The 26,026-nt window shown below is 44.8% G+C and overlaps 1 protein-coding gene across 1 annotated transcript in view; it reads left to right on the top strand.

Annotated features, from left to right (window-relative positions):
* Positions 1-847: 847 nt before the first annotated feature.
* The window catches only part of LOC124776851, a 230,150-nt gene continuing 204,971 nt past the window's right edge, over positions 848-26,026 (top strand). Inside the window, exon 1 of the mRNA XM_047252024.1 lies at positions 848-988. Coding sequence (XP_047107980.1) covers positions 907-988 — 82 coding nt within the window. The 5' untranslated portion in view covers positions 848-906. The remainder of the gene's footprint in view (positions 989-26,026) is intronic.

Below are 26,026 nucleotides of genomic sequence, written 5' to 3'. Positions count from 1 at the left end.
CACCGGCCGGCTGTTGCTATAGGTACATTTTTCTTCACAAGTAAGAGAGATTCTTTGATGAATTTTGCACAGCATACAAACCATACTTACAGGTGTATGAAACTCAAGAATTTTACAAATCTATTAAAAACTGTGGTAAATTGAGAAATTAACTACAAAATTTGATTTGTTTCTAAACATAAAGTTTAAAACGTAACAGCTCATTCATTTTCTCATAAGTTAAATAGATTCTAGAGTTTCAGACACCTGTAAGTATGGTTTGTATGCTGTGCAAAATTCATCGAACAGTCTCTCTTACTTATGAAGAAAAGTGTACCTATAGCTACAAATGCAGCCAATAGTAAGTGAAAAAATGATGAAATTTCACTTGTAAAAAAAATTATTTTGTTATGTTTTTGAACTTCCGCTGCTACGAGTGTGAATCTTGAATCCTTCCTGGTCATTCAGACAAAGTTTTATGAATTTGCTTGTAAAAGTATAGACAGTGGAAATTAATATGTCCTGTGGTGCCTCTCCTGCTCCAAGTCGGCCCGTTTGACGTCCTACCCCGCTTAAACGAACTTATATAAGTAAATTATCCTCTAATGCTCTGGCTAGGTAGGCTGGAGTGTGCGTCCAGTGGGTGGGTTTCTTTCAGCAGCTCTGTGGACAATAGGCAGTAACGCAGACTCTCGGACCTCCGGAGCGGCCGGACGTCGCCGGCAGCCGCTGGGTAGAGTGTCGCATTGCGACCTACTGGCGAGGTAGTCGTGGGCGGTATTGCGGCGCGTGCGCGTGCTACCTTAACACGCTAATGTCCGCCCACCACTGGAGGGGCGCCGTCTCGGTTTCTGGGCAGGCGGCGTCGCGGCCGAGGGGGGTCTCCGGCGGCACTAGTCCTCCGGGCTCTGCACGCGACACACGGCGATGGCGCTCCCCAAGAACGGACGACTCCTGCTGGCAGCCTGCCTCATCGCTGCAGCCGCAGCCGCCGCCTACGGGGACCACGGTGAGTCGCCGAACACTTCTCCACACAAACGTTGATGCAGAATTATGAAACATTAGTGTCCTCACGGTTTAAATAATATTTGTCAAATCCATGGAGAAGAAATAAAAACTTGGAGGTTCGCCGATGACATTGTAATTCTGTCAGGGACAGCAAGGGACTTGGAAGAGCAGTTGAACGGAATGGATAGCGTCATCAAAAGGAGGGTATAAGATGAACATCAACAAAAGCAAAACGAGGATAATGGAATGTAGTCGAATTAAGTCGGGTGATGCTGAGGGAATTAGATTAGGAAATGAGACACTTAAAGTAGTAAAGGAGTTTTGCTATTTGGGGAGCAAAATAACTGATGATGGTAGAAGTAGAGAGGATATAAAATGTAGACTGGCAATGGCAAGGAAAGCGTTTCTGAAGAGTAGAAATTTGTTAACATCGAGTGTAGATTTAAGTGTCAGGAAGTCGTTTCTGAAAGTATTTGTATGGAGTGTAGCCATGTATGGAAGTGAAGCATGGACGATAAATAGTTTGGACAAGAAGAGAATAGAAGCTTTCGAAATGTGGTGCTACAGAAGAATGCTGAAGATTACATGGGTAGATCACATAACTAATGAGGAAGTATTGAATAGGATTGGGGAGAAGAGAAATTTGTGGCACAACTTGCCCAGAACAAGGGATCGGTTGGTAGGACATGTCCTGAGGCATCAAGGGATCACCAATTTAGTATTGGAAGGCAGCGTGGAGGGTAAAAATCGTAGAGGGAGACCAAGAGATGAGTACACTAAGCAGATTCAGAAGGATGTAGATTGCAGTAGGTACTGGGAGATGAAATAGCTTGCACAGGATAGAGTAGCATGGAAAGCTGCATCAAACCAGTCTCAGAACTGAAGTCCACAACAACAACAACAAATGCGCTCCTCAGCTTATATTAGGCTGGCGCGTAAGTTTGTATCGTATTTGTTTTTCGTATTGGTATTCCGGTTCCGGTGGTTGCATTTCATCTACATCCATACTCCGCAAGCCACCTGACGGTGTGTTGCAGAGGCCTTGAGTACCTCTATCGGTTCTCCCTTCTATTCCAGTCTCCTATTGTTTGTGGAAAGAAAGATTGTCGGTATGCCTCTGTGTGGGCTCTAGTCTCTCTGATTTTATACTCATGGTCTCTTCGTGAGATACACGTAGGGGGGAGCAATATACTGCTTGACTCCTCGGTGAAGGTACGTTCTCGAAACTTCAACAAAAGCCCGTACCGAACTACTGAGCGTCTCTCTTGCAGAGTCTTCCACTGGAGTTTATCTATCATCTCCGTAACGCCTTCGCGATTACTAAATGAACCTGTAACGAAGCGCGCTGCTCTCCGTTGGATCTTCTCTCTCTCTTCTATCAAACCTATCTAGTACTGATCGCACACTGGTGAGCAATATTCAAGCAGTGGGCGAACAAGTGTACTGTAGAATGAAATTTTCACTCTACAGCGGAGTGTGCGTTGCAAGGTTCGCAGGAGAGCTTCTGTAAAGTTTGGAAGGTAGGAGACGAGGTACTGGCAGAAGAACAGCTGTGAGGACGGGGCGTGATTTATACCGCATACAAGGAAAGTGGCAAAACAATATTCGCAAAGTCATAACTCGGACAAAATTGTGTTCAGGGATCGCGATGGATGGTCATTGAAGAAAACTACGGAGAAAAATAAGAGGGCAACAGCTAGTAAGGTCACTGCAGAACTGAATATCTACATCTACATCCATACTCTGCATGCCACCTGACGGTGTGTGGCGGAGGGTACCTTGAGTACCTCTATCGGTCCTCCCTCTATTCCAGTCTCGGATTGTTCGTGGAACGAAAGATTGTCGGTATGCCTCTGTGTGGGTTCTAATCTCTCTGATTTTATCCTCATGGTCTCTTCGCGAGATATACGTAGGAGGGACCAATATACTGCTTGACTCATCGGTGAAGGTATGTTCTCGAAACTTCAACAAAAGCCCGTACCGAGCTACTGACCGTCTCTCCTGCGTAGTCTTCCACTGGAGTTTATCTATCATCTCCGTAACGCTTTCGCGATTACCGAATGATCCTGTAACGAAGCGCGCTGCTCCCCGTTGGATCTTCTCTATCTCTTCTATCAACCCTATCTGTTACGGATCCCACACTGGCGTGCAGTATTCAAGCAGTGAGCGAACAAGTGTACTGTAATTTACTTCCTTTGCTTTCGGATTGCATTTCCTTAGAATTCTTCCAATGAATCTCAGTCTGGCATCTGCTTTACCGACGATCAACTTATATGATCATTCCATTTTAAATCACTCCTAATGCCTGCTCCCAGATAATTTACGGAATTAACTGCCACCAGTTGCTGACCTGCTATATTGTAGCTAAATGATAAAGGATCTTTCTTTCTATGTATTCGCAGCACATTACACTTGTCTACATTGAGATTCAGTTGCCGTTCCCTGCACCATGCGTCAATTCGTTGCAGATCCTCCTGCATTTCAGTACAATTTTCCATTGTTACAACCTCTCTATATACCACAGCATGATCCGCAAAAAGCCTCAGTGAACTTCCGACGTTATCCACAAGGACATTTATGTATATTGTGAATAGCAACGGTCCTACGATACTCCTCTGCGTCACACCTGAAATCACTCTTACTTCGGAAAACTTCTCTCCATTGAGAATGACATGCTGCGTTCTGTTATCTAGGAGCTCTTCAATCCAATCGCACAATTGGTCTGATAGTCCATATGCTCTTACTTTGTTCATTAAACGACTGTGGGGAACTGTATCGAACGCCTTGCAGATGTCAAGAAACACGGCATCTACCTGGGAACCCGTGTCTATAGCCCTCTGAGTCTCGTGGACGAATAGCGCGAGATGGGTTTCACACGATCGTCTTTTTCGAAACCCATGCTGATTCCTACAGAGTAGATTTCTAGTCTCCAGAAAAGTCACTATACTCCTGCATTTCAGTACAATTTTCCATTGTTACAACCTCTCGATAAACTACAGCATCATCCACAAAAAGCCTCAGTGAACTTCCGATGTTATCCACAAGGTCATTTATGTATATTGTGAATAGCAACGGGTCGCGCGGGATTAGCCGAGCGGTCTCAGGCGCTGCAGTCATGGCTGCGCTGCTGGTCCCGGCGGAGGTTCGAGTCCTCCCTCGAGCATGGGTGTGTGTGTTTATCCTTAGGATAATTTAGGTTAAGTAGCGTGTAAGCTTAGGGACTGATGACCGTAACAGTTAAGTCCCATAAGATCACACACACATTTGAACACAACAGCAACGGTCCTACGATACTCCTCTGCGGCACACCTGAAATCACTCTTACTCCGGAAGACTTCTCTCCATTGAGAATGACATGCTGCGTTCTGTTATCTAGGAGCTCTTCAATCCAATCACACAATTGGTCTGAGAGTCGATATGCTCTTACTTTGTTCATTAAAGGACTGTAGGGAACTTTATCGAACGTATTGATTGTTGTTGTTTATTTGTAGTTCATCGTTGCTGTTTGAGTTTACACATTGCCATTTTGTCATCTGGAGGTAGCGGGTGGAGCTGTGGACATTTTAAAATGGAATTCCAAGTGGAACAATCGCAACAATTCCAACATATTTTGACTTTAAAAGACGGGTGACAGCATCGAAAATGGGCAGAAAAATTTGTGCCGTGTGTGAGGATAATGCCATTGGACAGAGCGGGGCCAGAAAATGGTTTTCTTGTTCTAAGGTGGATCGCCTTCACGTCAGTGACCTTCCAAGTTCAGGAAGATCTCCGGGACTTGATGAATATCGTTTGTACTCGAGAATTGGCAGATGTGATGAACTGTGAACATTTCACCATAGCGCGACTTTGCATCAAATGCGGAAGGATCAAAAATGGGGAGTACGGGTAATGCATGCTGTCTCAGCCAAAATAACACAAATCAACGGGTAGCCGTGTGTGCATCTCTGCTTGCTCGTCATCAAATCACTCGTCAGCAACCCCACCATTCCTATCCTGTATCGTTACTCGTGGCGAGAAATTGGTTCTTTATTCTAACATAAGGAAAAGAAAGGAAGGGTTGACCCCAGACAACGCAGCAATATGCCGTGCAAAGACCTGCGCGCACCCATAAAAGATAATGTTAGCATCTGTTGGAACGGCGGCGGTGTGGTGTACTACGAATTGCTTTCCCGAAGTGTAATCATCACTGCTGACATTTACTGTCAACAACTGAGACATCATGCGGAGACAGTCCAAGAACAACGACCAGGAAGTCTTCGTGAAGTGATGCTACCCCACGATAATGCCGGCCCGCATTTTGCTACACTGACAGAAAACACAAGACAGGAGTTGAATTGGCAAATCATTCCGCACCCACTGTATTCACCTCATCTTGCGTCCTCAGATTTTCGTCTTTTCCGCTCTCTATCGAAGAACCTTCAAGGAACTTCCTTTCCTGATGAAAGAGCTTTCCGAACATGACACGTCTACCTCTTTGCCTCAAAACCGCGTGGTTTCTGCAGTCGCTGAACGGAAAAGTTACCCCAGCGTTGGGACAGTTTTGCAAACTGTGTCGCCTGGCCACCAATAGCTGTTGCAGGACGATTGACTCACGGATCCAGTTATATGCCTCCTTCCGTGTATAGCGGTTTTACGACTATGACGAGTGGGCCCGAAGATGGCATCAATGTAATACCGAAACTGGTAGCACATAGAAGTTCGTAAAATAAAAGAAATTTCTACAAATCATACGGCTGTTGGTAAATTATTGCATCAAGAAGTTCATGCCAGCCGTCGTCCCACGATCCATAATGGATCAACGAAGAGTCTTGCAAATAGTGAAGGAGAATATGTTATTGGTGACTGAAGTCTCTGTTATTTGTATCTGTTGCGGTTAACTTAGGGAAAAAACGCTACGAACTTATGGATGCTTGAAGAAATTCATGCTACCATCATAAACTGCTGATACTGAAGTATGCTTTATTGATCAATAGTTTCAGTACGAAGCATTATTTTTAAATGACGTCAAGTTGCATTACAATAAAGACATTTTGATAATATAGGTAAACATACAAAATATCCTGTCGTAGTTAACAGTTATCTTGATCTTGAAAATTAATATAAAGTTTCCTATCAGACAGGTCTCATTTCGTAGCGAGTGTTGGAAACTCACGTAGTAAAACAGAAGTGACATCTGACGTTCCCAAAGGAAGTGTTACTGGCTCTCTGCTGTTCCTAACTTAAACAAACGTTTTGGGAGGCAGTTTGAGCACCATTCTTAGATTGTTTGCAGATGACGTTGTCGTATACAGTCATCAGAAGACGAAATCCAACTGCAAAATGATTTTGATAAAATATCTGTATGGTGCGAAATGTGACAATTCATTCTAAGCAACAGAAAGTGTGAGGTCATCAGCATGAGTACTGAAAGCACTGTTTTAAATTTCGGTTACACGATGAAAAACACAATTTAGAGGCTGTCAGCTGAACCAGATACCTAGGGATTACAATTACGAACAATGTGAAGTGGAACGATCTCAATGATAATGTCGTGGGGAAGGTGAACCAAAGACTGTGTTTTATTGGCAAAACACTGGAAAGATGGAACAAATGCACTAAAAAAATTATCTCCATTAAGCTTGTCCGTCCTCCTCTGGAGTATTGCTGCGCGGTATGGGATCCTTATCAAATAGGATTGACGCTGGACTTCGAGAAAGTTTAACGAAGGCCATCTCGTTTTGTATTATCACAAAAAAAGGGGGCAACGAGTCACGAATAGAGAAGCGGGTTGTGGTGGCATTCAGTAAAACAAAGGCGTTTCTAGTTGTGGCGAGATATCTTCACTAAATTTCAATCAGCAACTCTCAATACGAAGGCGAAAATATTTTGTTGGCTGCCTCCTACACGGGAAAAAATGATCACTGCAATAAAATGAGATACATCAGAGCTCGCACGGAAAGACTGATGTGTCCATTTTCCTCATGTGCTATTCGAGAGAGGAACTGTGGAGAAACAGTGTGCATGTGGCCCAACGAACACTCTGTCATGCGCTTACGTGTGAATTGCTGAGTTTTCACTTAGACGTAGACGCAGAAACCCATCCGCTGTAGTATGCTTCCCACACCACATATCGACATAAGTCTGTCACACGACGTACATCAATAGATCTGACATTTGCAAATGGGGCTTCCGCTGTCGAGCAGACAAAAACGTCCCATACAAGTGAATAATTATCTTGGTCAGGAAAACAGACAGCAGAAGCCCTATTTGCAAGCATTATTGGCAAGTATTAGAAGCACTGATGTGCGTCGTGCAACGTGACAGACCTGTATTGACGTGTGACGTGGAGAGCATATCTACATCTGCGTATACACCTACGTGGATGCTCCGTAAATCACATTTAAGTCCCTGGCAGAGGGTTCATCGAACCATCTTCACAGTACTTCTCTGTATTCCACTTTCGAACAGCGTGCGGAAAAACGAACATCTATATCTTTCCTTGCGAGGTCTGATTTCCCTTATTTTATTATGATTATCGTTTCTCCCTATGTAGGTCGGCGTCAACAAAATATTTTCGCATTCGGTGGAGAAAGTTGGTAATAGCAATTTCGTGAGAAGATCTCACCGCAATGAGATATACCTTTGTGTTAATGATTTCCACCCCAAATCCTATATCATGTCCGTGACCCTCTCTCCCCTATTACTCGATAATACAAAACTTGCTGCTCTTCTTTGAACTCTCTCGATGTACTCCGTTGATCCTATCTGCCAAGGATCTCACACCGCGAAGCCGTACTCCAAAAGAGGGCGCACAAGCATAGTGTAGGCAGTCTTTTTAAAAGATCTCTCGCATCTTCTAAGTGTTCTGCCAACAAACAACTGTCTTTGGTTCGCCTTCCCATACATTTTCTATATGTTCTTTCCAATTTAAATTGCTCGTAATTGTAATTTCTACGTATTTAGTTGAATTTACGGCCTTTAGATTTGATTGATTTATCGTGTGGCCGAAGTTTAACGGATTCCTCTTACCGGTAGATCTCATGTGGATGACCTCACTTTTTTCATTGTGTAGGTCTATTGCCAATTTTCGAGCAATGCAAATGTCTTTTCTAAATCGTTTTGCAGTTTGATCTTCTGCTGACTTTGCTAGACGATAAACGACAGCGTCATCTGTAAACAACCTAAGACTGCTGATCAGGTTCTCTCCTAAATCGTTTACATAGACAAGGAACAGCAGAGGGTCTACAACAATAACCTGGGGAACGGCAGAAATGACTTCTGGTTTACTCGGTGACTTTCCGTCAATTACTACAAACTGTGACCTCTGTGTCAGGAAACCGCGAAACCAGTCGCATAACTGAGACGATATTCCATAAGCACGCAACTTCATTACAAGCCGCTTCTGAAGTACAGTATCGAAAGCCCTCTGGAAATCTAGAAACACTGGATCCATTTGAAATCCCTTGTCAGTAGCACTCAACACATTGTGTGAGTAAAGAGCCAGTTGTGTTTCACAAGAACGATGTTTTCTAAATCCCTGTTGACTGTGTGTCAATAGACCGTTCTCTTCATGGTAATTCATTAACATGACAGTATTACAGAGATTTGTGACGTAAATTGCCTCGACCAAGACAACTGTTAACTTGAACACCACGTTTTACGTGTTAATCTGTATTACCAAGACGTGTTTAGTACAATCTATTTTTAAGTCGACTGCCTGCCTCGCTGTCGTGTGATCTGCTACCACTAAACTACCGCAGTCTGTTCACTAGACCAAGACAGTGGTACGCTATCTGATGATCACTAGATGCATGTGTAAATTAACGGTCTCCGTTAAACCGTTAAAAAAGGCTCAGCATCTAGATTTACGATTAATGGCAAATACAGTTTGTTGAGAATTGAAAGTAATTTGGAATTTCGCAGAAATTACTTCACTGTAATACGACCTTTTGTTTCGGGAGTAACAGCTGATTTACAGATGAGCCAATAGAAGCGAATGAACACGAACCAAAGAGAATTCTCTCTGTTGTTCACAGAAGGCCAGCGCATGTGAACTGCATTCGCAAGTGTTCGCACTGTCGGTCTATTTCGTGTTCTCTCCGTTTAGGCGCTAACAGTACAGAATGCTCTCCTCTGTTATCTTGTCTAATTTTTCTGTTGACGTGAGTAGCATGGACGACGGAGTGGCCTGAACAGAACGTAATGCTGCTCATAGAAGAATATAAGTGTCACAGGTGTTTCTGAGATCTAAGGGATCCACAGCGAAAAAGGCGAAGGAAAAGACTGCGATTGTTAGAAAAAATCCGAAGCTCTTTAAGAGCCAGTTGGGACGTGAGGAAGACGTTAAATTCACTAGACGCTTGCTTCAGGCTGGGACGGAGTGAATAAGTACAAGTTTCATAGATTTTTGTTAAAAAGGAAAATTCCTTGAAAGTAAACATGTGCGAAAATATATCTGCTGTGCTCATTAAAATTGAAAAGATACGGAAGACTTGATCATTCTCATTACTTACGTTCATGCCAGCTGTAATTACGTGACTGATGCATCAATATTGTGTTAGAGATTTTTGATGATAAATAAAACAATGTTGTACACTAATGTTGCACTAGATATCTCACTAAAAAAATTATAGCAAAATTTGCAAAGTAGCCTATGCGACAGCTTGAAAATGTATTTCATGTTTCATTAATAATATTTATTTACATTATCTTCCTCATAAAAAATCCACAAAGTTCTTCGCGTATGTTACTGCAGACGTCAGAAAATAAGATGTACTGTACCTAGCAATTATTGCTCATTGAAATGCGAAAGAGTCACTAAACGTAAATATCTCCAATTGCTCATAACCAGAGTGTGCATGCTACCTTTCTCAATTGTACTGAGAAGCCAGTGAAATGCACGAAGCAGCAAATGTGCAAAGTTTTGGTATAATGCTACGAAAAGCTATGCTGCAGTTCGATGCTAAGCGCGCTTCATCCAGGCGTTTCACGCTTACGAACAAATTCAGGCACCTAACTCGTTCTTTTCCTGTGTCAGTTTGCTTACTTCGTCAAAAACAGTGGCCTCGCCATGAAAAAATTACTTTTATGACTATCAAAGTTTTGCATCGTGGCCCTAACTGTATACTGTTGTATCCTGTGTGCCAAGGAAGGAAGAACCGATAGAGGTACTCAAAGTACCCTCCGCCACACAGCGTCAGGTGGCTTGCGGAGTATGGATGTAGATGTAGATATTACCGCCAAAAACCCAAAACGCGGTGTTCATTGGCCATACTCGACAACTCGTGTTCACTTACGTTCCTTCTAGTGTAAACGCTGTTCGCAGATACAAGCGAGTGGTACAGTGAGCACTGGAGAATCATCTGCGAATGTTTGTTCGCACGTGTTCGCTTCCATTCGCTCCGGCGTACGAAGGGTTGCAGCTGTCATGATGTCATTCGACGCTGTACGCTGCACGAGTTGCGGAGAGCCTTCAAAAGTAAGACGACGTCACTCCGCGCTGCTCACGAATGGTATCTTCTCATGTGCAACTGGCGTAAAGCCTGAGTTGTATAGTAAGTAATAAAATTCCTTGCGGCTCAACGGGCTGGTGCCAGTCTTTCGATTGGACGCCGCTTCGCTTACCCCACTAATCCTACCTGGGAAAGAGGACCTACAGTTTAACGTTGATTCCGAACCATACGTCGCCCCTGTCGAATCTTCACATCACTGAGACGTGAAGACGAGGTTAAAGGTAGACTCAGAAATTTCAGTGTCTGATCAGCACTTTAACAAGCGACCTTTTTATTTCCGGGCACGGTTCTCGCCACTAGATCCGCAAATAATACAACACAACCAGGAAAAATCTCCGTCGTTCCAACAGGAAACGACCACGCGACATCTCAGTTTCCAGGTACGCTCTTTTCCGGTTCTTTTTCTTCCCAACTCTCCGAATAGCACGCCCTCTCCAAAAATGCTTTCTATGGCTAGCTTCTTACATTACAGTCTGCAATGGTTTTCTCCCTTTTACTTCTTCTCTTCTTTTTCTTTTATAATCTTGATTCTTGAAATTAAATTCAACCAGCTTAAAATGGAAAAAAAGAAAAAAAAACCTTCTTCAGGATAAAACCATTAGCACTTCAAGAGCGTTGAATTAATATTTGCGTTTCCTGTCAGTGCAAACCAAGAGAGATGATTAAATCTTTCGGAACCACTCAACGTGTTTTTACCCACGCTGTTGTCGCGTGATCCAATGTCGGTGTTGCACATAAGATGGAAAGTCCAGTGTATCCAAAGTGGCTATAGTGATCGAGTAGTGAATGAAATGAGCCACGTACCAAGGATACTACCGGTGTTTGGTCCATAAGAACATGTGCCAGTCCGGCTGAAAAATGACTCTCAAGTTTCTAGTGGTAAGTCTCGTTCTGGTTATTAACGCCAGTCCTCTCTTGTCCACGACCACATTCCATTTTGATCCAACCAAATGAATCTATGAGCGAGAGTGTCCTGTAACGGAGACTTCCTGCAGAGAGGGTCTGGGGTTAGAATGACATTGTGTAACTTCAATCTAGTGGGAATCTTCCCATAGATTACATCCAACCAAGTGGATTTAAAGTCTGATGGCAGGAAATGTGATGGCCATTTCGCTATATTCTGAGGGTAACTCCTGTAAGGCAAGTGTACTGATGGCAATGCTTGTTGGTATAAAAACGGTGGAGGCGTTCCTCCCCATTAGACGACCACGCCCGACGTGTAGTGACTGACCGATGTGTATCTCACAAGGGAACCTCCCCATCGCAGCCCCCTCTGATTTAGTTATAATTTGGCACAGTGGATAGGCCTTGAAAAACTGAACACAGATCAGTCGACAAAACAGGAAGAAGTTGTGTGGAACTATGAAAAAATAAGCAAAATATACAAACTGAGTAGTCCATGGGCAACATAGGCAACATCAAGGATGACGTGAGCACAGGCGAGCTGTGGTCCCGTGCTTAGCGTGAGCAGCTGCGGAACAAGAGGTCCTTGGTTCAAGTCTTCATCCAGTAAAACGTTTAAATTTTCATTTTCAGACAATTATCAGAGTTCAGGCACTCACACATAATCAATTTCGCTCTCCAAAATTCCAGGACATGTTCAGATTTGCTTGGATATATGCAGGATTTGACGGTCTACACAAGGAAAAATTTTAAAACGTTAAAAACATATGATTTGACAGAGCACAGAGAAAACTGTGCGACTGTGAAACTGTTGCATTCATTTGTTGCAGTTTATGTGACACACCCTTATGTTTTCATCACTTTTTTGGGGGTGATTATCACATCCACAAGAAAACCTAAATCGGGCAAGATAGAAGAATCTTTTTACCCATTCGCCAAGTGTGCAAGTTAGGTCGGTCGACTACATATTCCTGTCATGTGACGCACATGCCGTCACCAGTGTCGTATAGAATATATCAGAGGTGTTTTCCTGGATCAAATGTTTTCGGTTCCCATTGGAGAGGCACGTCCTTTCGTCTACTAATCGCACGGTTTTGCGATGCGGTCGCAAAACACAGACACTAAACTTATTACAGTGAACAGAGACGTCAATGAACGAACGGACAGATCGTAACTTTGCAAAAATATACGAGTAGTAAGTAAACTTTTCGCTCGAGGGCAGACTTCAACCAAGGACCTCTAGTTCCGCAGCTGCTCACGCTAACCACAGGACCACGGCGCTCCTGTGCCCATATCAACCTTGATGTTGCCTATGTTGCCCATGGACTATTCAGTTTGTATATTTTGCTTATTTTTTCACAGTTCCACACAACGTCTTCCTGTTTTCTCGACTGATCTGTGTTTAGTTTTTCAAGGCCTATCCACTGTGCCAAATCATAACTAAATCTGAGGGGGGTGCGATGGGGAGGTTCCCTTGTCAGTAGTTTAACGACAACACGTGCTCTCGTATTAGTAAGTGACACCTGACGCAACCCTCCGCCCTCTCGCATCTAATCCCCACAGCCACGAGCGCACAGTGCGTTGCATGGCTTCTTCACGGATTAGAGGATGTAATGTGAGAGCACAGACCGAAAATTGGAGGTGCTGGAAGCCGCTCTTAGGAGGAGGAAGAAGGGAAAATCGTAACGGATGACGAGCTGTGGGGCAGACTGCAACTCCCTACTGCGTCTTCCGCACAACCACCGGGGGATTGTACTACTCACGAAGGTCCGGTGTCAGCTGTAATTACCGTATTGCAGCAAAACGTTGTAGACACTGTAATGCGTTATTCGGAACCGATGTACGCTGGAAAAAAATTAGTTCCTATTTTGCCCACCAGATGCAAATCTGGCGCTGTGCAGCATCTCGTCGACGTCTCCGGCGATCAAAATTAACAAAGCGTATAATTGGTATTTAATAATTAGTTAGCCTTATGTCTTTCTCACTTCATCAGGTTACCTACCATTCAGAAAGCTGTTGCACTCAGCGACTGTTATATTGACTTGTAAATTATAGATTGCAGCGATTAGTCGTCCTTTTTAAATTTTATTGGCAGATGTAAATTTCAGCTAGAAGCTAGCGATTCTCAATGATATCACTATTATTTTCGCTCAATGCATGTAATGCCTGTTGGTCGGGCTTCATCACAGTTCATTGAATATGTATTCATTGAGAATGGCTAGCTTTTAGCTAAAATCTAGATCTGCCAATAAAATTAAAAAGGACGACTGATCGCTGCAATCTATAATTTGCAAGTCTTTCTCACTTGTTTGACCTTCTTTGCCTACATCTCGTTTCTAATCCACTATACATGGAAACAGTTCTGTATGTCTTTCTTGCATTCACACCGACAGATTTGCACCTGATGAGTAAATTAGGAACTAATTTTGTTCCTGTGTAAATCGATTCCGGAATAAAGCATTACAATATTTACCACGTCTCGTTGTCACACGATAATTATTGGCCACACTTGACCTCTGTGGGTAGCTGCACTTTACTTATAACCACTCGTTACTATGCTTTGTTCATTCTGAGTTGAACCCCAACGTGAAAAAGAAAAGAAAAAGAAAAAAAAACACTCGGCGATGGTTATCGGTCGTAGTGCATATCTACCGCGTGTTGTGATGTCACTGCCGCGCGGGATTAGCCGAGCGGTCTAAGGCGCTGCAGTCATGGACTGTGCGGCTGGTCCCGGCGGAGGTTCGAGTCCTCCCTCGGGCATGGGTGTGTGTGTTCGTCCTTAGGATAATTTAGGTTAAGTAGTGTGTAAGCTTAGGGACTGATGACCTTGGCAGTTAAGTCCTATAAGATTTCACACACATTTGAACATTTGATGTCACTGCAAGTAGGCTAGACTTACGCATAGAGTTGGCAAAATGAAACTGGCCCACAAAATATTTGTAAGAAAGGCGCGGAAGGCACACAAATGCATAGGAGAACTAACCGTAACGGAAAATGCTGAAGAGCGTGGTACTGATGCATCAATCGGTTGCTGTTACACGTCTGCGGGTGCACATCTCACGCGTGCTCTATCCTGAGTACACCACTCTCACATTACATTTACGGAGTGACGTTATTTGACGTTTCTCATGAACAGCCGAATGCAACACGAAACGGTGCTCATAATAAAACAGCACGTGCTCATTTTCGAGTGTTACGTGTAGAAAAAAAAAAAAAAAGGGAAATCCCAATTCCGAGGAGGAGTTGTGCGAGATAAACGATAGTTTGTTGGAGTGTTTCCACCTCTGAAAGATGACGTTAATTCATATTTCGCGCCAGTCGCACAAGAGTGGCTCTAGTAGCGCTATTATGAGGATGCAAATCAGGTTCGCTTTAAATACACGCTATAACTGTCGTGAGTATTCGTTATTTTTGATACTGGACATAATGAGCTGGTCTTAGTTAAGAATGCCTATAAGGCGGCAAAGACGTCATTATCAGCACCTCACTGATTTGAACGAGATCGTGTAACAGGGCTACGAGAAGCTGGATGTTTCTTCTGTGGAGTTGCAGAGAGACCTGGCACGAACGTAGCCACTGTACTTGATTGCTGGCTGCGGTGGTAACAAGAATGTACAGTCGCAAGAGGACTGGGCTCCGGACAAACACGAAAAGGAAGAGCATCCTGAACGGTGTAAGGCTCTGGTGCATCATATTGCGTCTTCAGCAACAATTCGTGCAGCAGCTGGCACCATAGTGACACAACGAACTGTTACAAGTCGGTTACTTCAAGGGCAGCTTCGAAGACGCCCTGTAGCATGCACTCCATTGACCCCAAACCACCGTCTTTTACGTCTTCAGCTGTGTCAAGCGAGAGCTCATTCAACCAACGTGTCAGCGGCCCAGACACACTGGATACACCTGGAGTTATGGCATGGGGCGCGATTTCGTATGACAGCAGGAGCACATTCATGGTTATCCCACGCACCCTAACTGCAAATCTGTACGTCAGTGTAGCCCGCATCTCGTGGTCGTGCGGTAGCGTTCTCGCTTCCCACGCCCGGGTTCCCGGGTTCGATTCCCGGCGGGGTCAGGGATTTTCTCTGCCTCGTGATGGCTGGGTGTTCTGTGCTGTCCTTAGGTTAGTTAGGTTTAAGTAGTTCTAAGTTCTAGGGGACTGATGACCATAGATGCTAAGTCCCATAGTGCTCAGAGCCATTTTTTTTTTTTTTTGTACGTCAGTATGGTGATTCGATCTGTTGTGCTGCCATTCGTGAACACCAGCCCAGCGCGTGTTTTCCAATAGGATACCGGTCGCCCACATAGCACTGTTGTAACCTAAAATACTCTACAGAGTGTCGACGTGTTGCCTTGGCCTGCTCGGTCGCCAGATCTGTCTCGAATCGAGCACTTATGGGATATCATCGAACGACAAATTCAGCGTGAAACACAAAACCCTGTAGTGACCGACCAAGTGCAACAGTCCACCTATTGACATCTAGTACCTGTACAACGCAATGCATGCACGTTTGTATGCTTGCAATCAACATTTTAGATGTTAAATCGATTATTAATGTACCAGCATTCCACATTGGCAATCGCTTTTCTCGCGCTTACAACGCGCTTGCTATGTTACCTAAACAAATGTATTCCCTAAATTTCATTACTCTTCATTAATTATCTCTTGGTGTTGGGATTTTATCCCCATCACTGTATCTGAAAACACTTCGAACCCAGAAAACATACCTAGAATGGAGGAAAACCCAGAACATAATCCGATAAAATTTCAACGCCTTTTGTCTGTGCGAATGGAAAGTAAGGAACGTTATCAAAAAGGACTTGCACCTGTATAGTTACAAATTTACTGTTGTGCATGAGTTAAAGCGTTTAGACGAGGTTTCGCGTGTTGAGTACTGCTGTTGGTTTCTAAGCGAAGGAATCAGGACTTTTGGATCCCCAGTTTTTCATTTCTTCAGACAAGGACTGGTTCACTCTGTGAGCGTACGTGAACTCACAGAACCAGCACCATAAAATCTCCACGCCTACTTCGGAGAGCCATTGCATGATCCCAGGTTTGGAGTTTGGTGCGCACTGTCCGCATAACACGTTTCCTTCACCAAACTTTTAATGCTAACTGATATGTCCAGAAACAGTTTAATCCACATACAGGTCAGCTCACAGAAGATGAACGACAGTACGGATATTTTCAACAAGACGGGGCAACATCACACACCGTCTTGGCAAGTTTGTTACGAGTGCGTGAGATGCTCGTTGAGAAGAGGACGATCAATACATACAGTGCAATCTCTTGGCCACCTCGATCTGCTGATCTCTCTGTCTGTGATTTTTGCCTGTTGGATAAATTAAAGAGCCAAGTGTACTCAAATAATCGTCACACACTGGAAGAGCTACAGCGGAAAACAAAAACAAAAAAAGCGCCATAGATGTTATCCCTCAGATAGAGCGTGTCTTAAGTTTGATAAACCGAGCACAACGCTGCCTCGAAGTCAACGGTGGCCATTTCTTGGCTCTTCCGTGGCGCCCATTAACAAAGCTCGAATTGTGAATAATTTCCCGTCAGTTTCGTTTTCCCCACCCCATATATATTCGTAGTACAATCATTAAGATCTGAGAGTGGGCGCATAGCGACAGTGTGGTGAACTAGAGCGCGATGCTGATTCCGTGGTATGGTACCTTGTCAGTTAGTGTCCCGTCCAGCTAGAGAAAGTGGAGTGCATACATGTAAGCATAACTACTTTTGCTGTTCTGCCGACGATTTTTCTGCATCGGAAATCGACTATGTCACTGTTGGAACAACGGGCAAACATCAAGTTCTGTCAGAAATTAGGCAAAACCGCCACCGAAACGTTTCGAATGCTGCAGAAAGTTTACAGTGACAGCGTCGTGCGTCGCAGTCTTATGTTTAGGTGGCGCTGGGCGATTTTCGCGAGGAACATTTTGGGGGATGATGTGTGTTCTGGTCGGCTACAAACGGTTCGAACTGAACGCAAGACTGAATAGTTTGCAGTACTGGTAGGTGCAAACCGTTCTCAGCCGGTAGACAAACCCCGCAGCAGCAGAAGGGGTTAAAAATGGTTCAAATGGCTCTGAGCACTATGGGACTCAACTGCTGAGGTCATTAGTCCCCTAGAACTTAGAACTAGTTAAACCTAACTAACCTAAGGACATCACAAACATCCATGCCTGAGGCAGGATTCGAACCTGCGACCGTAGCGGTCTTGCGGTTCCAGACTGCAGCGCCTTTAACCGCACGGCCACTTCGGCCGGCGCAGAAGGGGTATCTGCTACAAAATTCTGACTGATGACCTAGACATGTCGCGTGTTACCCTGCACAGTGTGCATCTTGACGCAAGACCAATGTGATGATCGCATGACGAGCTGTGAAAACCTGATCAGTAGTGCTGACGATGATCAGACGTTTCTAACCGGATCAAAACTGGAGACGAAACAGGGTTTATCCGTACGATCCCCAAAACAGGCTGTATCCGTAAGATCCCCAACTGAAGTAAGAAGCCATCACCGGGAAAACTCCAGAACCGCCACGACAGAAAGAAACCGTGACAAGACAGGTCAAAAGGCAAGGTGGCACGTGGCGCTCGAGCTGTTTTTTGATTCAGATGGAATTGTTCACATGGAATTCATCAAAGACGGCACAAAGGTAAACAAAATCCGTTACAATGAGATGTCGGCCGTTTATGTAACTCATTTCGTCGTTAGCGTCTTTAGCCGTGGTATGGAAACACTTGGCTGGTGCTACACGACAACGCCCCAGCACATCACTCTGCCCTAGACCAAGAGCAGCTTGCAAGGCCGCATGTCACCGTTTTGTCACATCCTCTTTGCTCATCTGATCTCGCACCAAGCAATTCTTGTCTCTTTCCTTCCATGTACGCACTACTACGTAGAAGCAGATTTCATTTGGTTGAAGAGGTCACGACTGTCACAACAAAAGCCGCATGGAGTTCTCCTGCCAAAGTAATTCATTACTGCTTCCTGTAGTTATACAGACGTCGGTAGACCTGCATAGCAGCTAACGGCGATTATTTCGAAGGAGGATATTGATCTGTTTAAGAGTACGTCGTGGCTGCATGGCATTCAGGCCAGAAGCCATATTATGTGGCATCTTGAGAGAGATCCAGATTCTTGTGGATGCCTACTGTCCAGGCGTCAGTCTCAAAATGTAATGACAATAGTAGTATATATACGAGTATTACAAACAAAAGCGATCCATTAACACTTTCTTGCATTCTTTCCGAATCTAGTTTTACATTCGTCTATTTCGTCCCGTTAAGAGCGACGTTTTGCTTTCTATCTGCTAGGACGTCCTGAAACCAGTCAAAAATATTGTCCGATAGTCTGTAAACTCATATTTTCTTCATTAAGACAATGTCTTCCAGAATTCAAGGAAGTGGGTACCTTTCTGTACTGCGCTCTACACCTCACGGACGAACAAAAGCGAACTTAGTTAAGATTGCCAGTAGCAAAATGTGTCGAGCCCGATATGAAACCTGTTACTGAAAGTGCTTCTCAGTTACAGCTTAAGTCGTAGTTTAAAAAAAAAATTAGATATTATAATTAGCGAGAAAGTCTTAGAATCTGTGAACTGGAGGTTTGTAAACTAGGTTCTTTTTATACGGACCGTATCTGGTGGCCTGCAAATATTGTTCTCGATATTGTTTAAAGGATGGTATCAGGAAACCACCAAAATTGCTGTGATGTGTATTTATTTCCGCACAACCAACTTCGGTCAAGCGACTATGTCCGAGTCGCGGGTACCATTACATTAGGATAAAGATACATACATATTATCAGTTGCAGCATCTGTCACCTACACGTGCGTCCATTGTCTTCTCCTTTTCCTGTTAGTTTGTGCACAAACTGACAGCCCACTGCATTGTTCCACATGCAGTGTCACCAAAGCTATAACACAGTCCCTATTATTCTAATAGAAAAATGGACAATACACTTTCTTAACGATTTCACTACCAATATTTTACGGAGTGAAAGATATTATTGTACGGGTATTTTAATTACTGCCATAGTCAGAGGTAATAATATGAATAAAATGTTCCCTCCATGTTGGGCAGGTGTAGGACACACACAGGGTTATTCATAAGCTCCTCTGGGATTTCAATAAATGACTGCACAAAAGCCTCACGACAAATGACACACATCAGTGGAGAGAACATCTTTCTATGTTTTTAGCTAACATTACAATTAGGCACCGTTTGTGACGAGGCTAACGTCAATACGTGCGTGCAATTCATTGGCTCGAATTACCCAGGAAGGCGCAACTGCATCCCGCTTCGCAACTCTGTTCACTGGGTTTTTACCTGCATGCACGTTCTGCACTCTCCATTCACACTTAAACCTGAGTCACGTTAAACCTGAATAACCACCGTTTGCAGCGCGGAGCTCTAGGAGATATGCAGGAACAGAGTCAATGACGTTCTGGAAGACACCAACAGGGATGTGGGACGGTGATGACTTCAGTGTCGTCGCCAGCTGCGCTACATTTCTCGCTTGAGGATCCATGGCGAGAACAACCCTATCGAGGTGGTCCCACAGATTGTCTATTGCGTTTAAATCCAGGGAGTCTGGCGGCCGAGGGAGTACAGTAAACTCATCATGGTACTCTTTGAACCACCAACGTACCTTGCAAGCTCTGTGATACGTTGCATCGTCCTGCTGGTAGATGCCATCGTGCCGAGGAAAAGCAAACGGTAGACATGGTCCCAAAGAATAGATGCATACTTATGTTGATCCGTTGTGCCTTCCACAATGCTGAAGTCACCCAGGGAATACCACGAAACCTTTCACCAGAGCACAATGGTCCATAATCCAACCTGGACTCTTCAGCCTTGTTGCAGGGCGTCTCTTTCAGACATTTCATGCTTGACACGGCAATGGCCATCCGTCCGATGGGGCGTACAACGTGATTCATCTGAAAAGGCCACCTGTCCACACTCAGTGGACGCCTACTTGCGATAATGAAGTGCACACTCCAGCCTTCGTCACCAATGAACAGCAGTCAGTGTGAGTGCAGGAACCAGGCACCTGCTGCTGAGGCCCATATCTAGCAATGTTCGCTGAACGGTCGTTGAGGAGATACTGTTGGTAGCCCCTTGGTTTGTCTGGGCGTTCGGTTGCTCTACAGCTGCACGTTTATTCAGCCGGATACATCCCCGCAGCCATCGTTCACCCCTGTCATCTATGGCCTGTGGTATGCCTCAGTTGCCCAGGTGACAGTTCTGGATAGCGCAGTTTTGACATGAACGGTATACCTTAACCATGGCGGCACGCGAACAGTTTACAGACTTTTACCCTTGGCCGAAAGCGAATGATCACGTCCTTTGGACGTCAGGTAAACCGCTCCGTTTCCGCTGTATGACAACGAGTGCACTGTTTTCCACGTCCCCCCTCTCCCCTCTCAAAAATGGTTCAAATGGCTCTGAGCACTATAGGACTAAACATTTACGGTCATCAGTCCCCTAGAAATTAGAACTACTTAAACCTAACTAACCTAAGGACAGCACACAACACCCAGTCATCACGAGGCAGAGAAAATCCCTGACCCCGCCGGGAATCGAACCCGGGAACCCGGGCGTGGGAAGCGAGAACGCTACCGCACGACCACGAGCTACGGACTCTCCCCTCTCCCAACGTGCTGGATATAACCTAAATGCTAGTGCTGCCACCTGCCATCTATGACTGGTTACTGCACGTTGACGTCGAAAACAGGCGGTAGTCACAGTAATGAAACTTCCTGGCAGATTAAAAATGTGTACCGGACCGAGACTCGAACTGGGGACCTTTGCCTTTCTCGGGAAAGTCCTCTACAAACTGAGCTACCCAAGCACGACTCACGCCCCGTCTTCACAGTTTTACTTCTGCCAGTACCTCGTCTCCTACCTTCCAAACTTTACAGAAGCTCTCCTGTGAACCTTGCAGAACTAACACTCCTGAAAGAAAGGATATTGCGGAGACATGGCTTAGCCACAGCCTGGGGGATATTTCCAGAATGAGATTTTCACTCTGCAGTGGAGTGTGCGCTGATATGAAACTTCCTGGTACACAGTCTCGGTACACAGTTTTAATCTGTCAGGAACTTTCATATTAGCGCACACTCCGCTGCAGAGTGAAAATCTCATTCTGGAGTCACAGTAATGTGACTGGACAACGTTTTTCAGTGCGACAATAGAGATGGATGATTTGCCTACATGTTCTAATGTGCCTGCCCTTTAGTACAAACTACGGCACGCCACGTATTACAAACCAAAACTTGGGGAGATTTTCTGTCCACTGAAACGCGTCATATTTGTGTCTGGTAGTTTTCATGTAACCGTCTTTCAAATCCCCAGAGGTTCTTACTGATAACACCGTATGTGTCCCACGGGGAAAGGGGGCAGACCAACGAAAACGAAAAAAATCAGAGAAAGTAATTCAGCAGTTTATTACTTCAAAAGTGATCCCCATAAATGTTAGTCCACTTATCCCATTGTGAGAGAAGATGGTCAATGGCTTCATGGAAAAACGTTTTGGCCACGAATGTCTTTCTTCACGGCTCCAAAAATATGGAAATAGCATGAGAAGAAATCGGTACTGTATGGATCATGTGTAAAGGCATCTCAGCAAAACTTGTATAGCGTAGTAGAAACAACCTAGCAACCATTTGCCCGCCAGCATGTTACCAACTTATTTTCCAATACGCTGCAGAAGTTTCGCGTGGAAGCCCTTACACACACCTCATACGGTCTCCCAATGCGGATTTCATATTTTTGGAGGCATGAAGAAAAATTATAGTGGCTGACGATTCGCTTCGGTTGAAGAGGTTCACGCTTGGGTACAATGACGGTTTCGTAGCAACCACAAACAATTTTCTTTGAAGGCACTGACCATCTTCTCTCACAGTCGGATAAATATATTATCAGTCACGGTGATTAGTTTTGAAATAGCAAACAGCTGACCTACCTTTTTCTGATCTATATCGCTTTCATTTGACAGCCCCTTATAATTTGTCGTACGACCTACACTATGTGATCAAAAGTATACGCACACCTGGTTGAAAATGACTTACAAGTTCGTGCCACCCTCCATCCGTAATGCTGGAATTCAATATGGTGTTCGCCCACCCTTAGCCCTACTGACAGCTTCCACTCTCGAAAGCACACGTTCAGTCAGGCGCTGGAAGGTTTCTTGGGGAATGGCAGCCCATTCTTCACGGAGTGCTGCGCTGAGAAGAGGCATCGATGTCGGTGTGTGAGGCCTGGCACGAAGTCGGCGTTCCAAAACATGCCAAAGGTATTCTATAAGATTTAGGTCAGGACTCTGTGCAGGCCAGTCCATTATTGTAGTGTAACCACTCCACCACAGGCCGTCCATTATTAATAGGTGCTCGACCGTGTTGAAAGATGCAATCGCCATCCCCGAATTGCTCTTCAACAGTGGGAAGCAAGAAGGTGCTTAAAACATCGATGATGGCCTGTGCTGTGATAGTGCCACGCAAAACAATAAAGGGTGCAAGCCCCCTCTATGATAAACATGACCACACCACAACACCACCGCCTCCGAATTTTATGTTGGCACTACACACGCTGACAGATGACGTTAACCGGACATTCGCCATACCCACACCCTGCCATCGGATCGTCACATTGTGTACCGCGATTCGTCACTCCACACAACGTTTCTCCACTGCTCGATCGTCCAATATTTACGCTCCTTACACCAAGCGAGGCGTCGTTTGGCATTTACCGTCTTGATGTGTGGCTTATGAGCAGCCGCTCAATCATGAAATCCAAGTTTCCTCACCTCCTGCCTAACTGTCCTGCTACTTGGTTCAAATTGGTTCAAATGGCTCTGAGCACTGTGGGACTTAACATCTATGGTCATCAGTCCCCTAGAACTTAGAACTACTTAAACCTAACTAACCTAAGGACATCACACAACACCCAGTCACCACGAGGCAGAGAAAATCCCTGACCCCGCCGGGAATCGAACCCGGGACATGCTACTTGCAATGGATCCTGATGCAGTTTGTAATTCCAGTGTGATGGTCTGGATAGATGTCTGCCTATTACACATTACGACCCTCTTCAACTGTCGACGATCTCTGTCAGTCAACAGACGAGGTTGGCGTGTACGCTTTTGTCTTGCACGTGTCCCTTCACGTTTTCACCTCACTGACACATCGGAAACAGTGGACGTAGGGATGTTTAGGAGTGTGGAAATCTAGCGTAGAGACGTATGGCACATGTGGCACCCAATCACCTGTCCACGTTCGAAGTCCGTGAGTTCCGCTGAGCGCCCCATTCTGCTCTAAATGGTTCAGATGGCTCTGAGCACTATGGGACTTAACATCTGAGGTCATCAGTCCCCTAGATCTTAGAACTACTTAAACCTAACTAACCTAAGGACATCACACACGTCCATGCCCGAGGCAGGATTCGAACCTGCGGCAGTAGCGGTCGCGCGGTTCCAGACTGAAGCGCCTAGAACTGCTCGGCCACAGCGGCCGGCCATACTGCTCCTCACGATGTCTACCGACTACTGGGGTCGCTGAAATGGAGCACCTAGCAGTAGGTGGCAGGACAATGCACCTAATATGAAAATGTATGTTTTTGGGGGTGTCCGGATGCTTTTGATCACATAGTATATATGTCACAGTGGTAATGACATAAATAATCATGTCTTTCCATTTATGATATATATTTTCAGAAAAGCATTTGGACTATACTTATGTTCACAAATACGTGACATTTCGGTAGATCACTACATGCAAATTCGAGAGACTCCTGTGAAAGACACATCGATCCTCGTAGTTACGATAAGCGTGAAACAGTTTTTGCACGAAGTAATTTAACATATGCTATGTAAGGTCCTTGTTCTAATTTCCCTCTTCCCCTTAGAACACCTTACGCACCTTCTTCTTGTTTCACCTTCAGTTGGCAGATGGTTTCGAACAATCACCATAGAATTTCTACGCAGTCCTTGGGCGTCTAGCAGCTTTCTGTCTTTTGACAATAGTGTCTTTTTTCGCAGTGCAAACATTTACTGTGCAAGCGGGATAAGAAAAATTAATGTTTATTGCGAGACATCTAGGAAGCAGAGGGTTAATAATGAAACTTGAAACCTTTAGGTGCAGTCTGTAATCATACGAATTCTCCAAAACTTCAGCTGGCTTCCCATTACCAGTGGGACACTGCATTATAGTATTAACATGCACCAAATTCCCACTAGTTCTCTGATAACCTATCGTGGGACACATTCGCCCAATGGTGGTGAAATGGTTCATCTCAAGTAATTGCATCTGAAGTTGTAGACAAAAAGTGCACATTAATGCTGCTTTTCGTGATTTCTTGATGGTGTCCTTCAAGTACACTAAAGTTGTGCAGTACCCCTTACAAAAAACTGTTTTCTCAATATTGTGTTTTTGTTGACATTTGCAGTATTACGCCTCTGGTAATGTGCCGTAAGTATAGAAAACGTAAACCAATGTGGCCTGGCGAAGATCTAAGTCCCGATTCTTGCGGCTGCGAGAGGCCGCTGCGTACTTTTCTTGATGCCGCACACAAATTCTCGCTATGTGTAACCGTATGTAGAGTCGCTACAGGTGGGGGTCCCTCTAGCAAGTGCGTCAGAGCAGCTGCGTTATCAACCTCAGAAACGCGACTGTTTGCTGCCCTCGCCCGCAAGCCACGCAACACCGCGGTAGCTTACGGCACAGATTTATGGCCCACCTCGCGATAAGAGCTTCGCCCGTACGTAGCCTTTTCTCTCCGCAAGCGCAACAAACGCCTCGGGAACACTTGCGAAATGTAGCGGTTGCGTGGATGCACTTCACAGCCGCGCGGATTACCTTTTGTGTTAGTTTAGTATCTGCAGTCCCAGGAACAATGTTGAAAACGAACGTCTATGCGAAGGAAGAAGCAAGAACGTAATACTTCATTCACGAACTATCGTTTCCAGAGCGCCTACAAAGCTTCGTCTGTGCGGAATAGGCTCCCAGATATGTAAGTGGCTAGAAGACTTTAAGAAATGTAACCTAGTACGTTATCTTGGACGGTGAGTGTTCATCGGAGACAAAGGTGTCGCCAGGGCTGCCCAGGAAAGAGTGATAGAACCGCTCATGTTCCTTGTATACATAAACGACCTCACGGGTACAGTGTACAGCAATCTGCCAATGTTTGCTGATGACGCTGTTGTGTACGGGACAGTTTCGTCCTTGAACGACTCCAGGAGGGTACAGGATGACTAGGATGGAATTTCTGTATGGTATGATAAATCGCAGCTTTCTCTAAATGTGGAAAAATGTAAATTAATGAAGACGTGTACGAACAACAATACTATAATGATTCGCTGCACCCCTGAAAAGGCGGACATACTGGTGCAAAATGACGTCCCGATACACCTGACCTGTTACAGTTCCTCTGTCAAAGACATGCAGGGGTGTACGTGCACCAATCATAAACTCACCCCACACCATCAAACCACGACCTCCATACAGGTCCCTTTCAAGGACTTTAAGGGGTTGGTATCTGGTTCCTGGTTCACGTCGGATGAAAACCCGACGAGAATGACTGTTCAGACTATACCTGGACTCGTCCGTGAACATAACCTGGGACCACTGTTCCAATGACCTTGTA

The sequence above is a fragment of the Schistocerca piceifrons genome, chromosome 2 (genome assembly GCF_021461385.2).
Source record: "Schistocerca piceifrons isolate TAMUIC-IGC-003096 chromosome 2, iqSchPice1.1, whole genome shotgun sequence".
Lineage (NCBI taxonomy): Eukaryota > Metazoa > Arthropoda > Insecta > Orthoptera > Acrididae > Schistocerca > Schistocerca piceifrons.
Note: the sequence above shows the minus strand (reverse complement) of the source record. Positions and strands in the feature narration are given on the sequence as shown.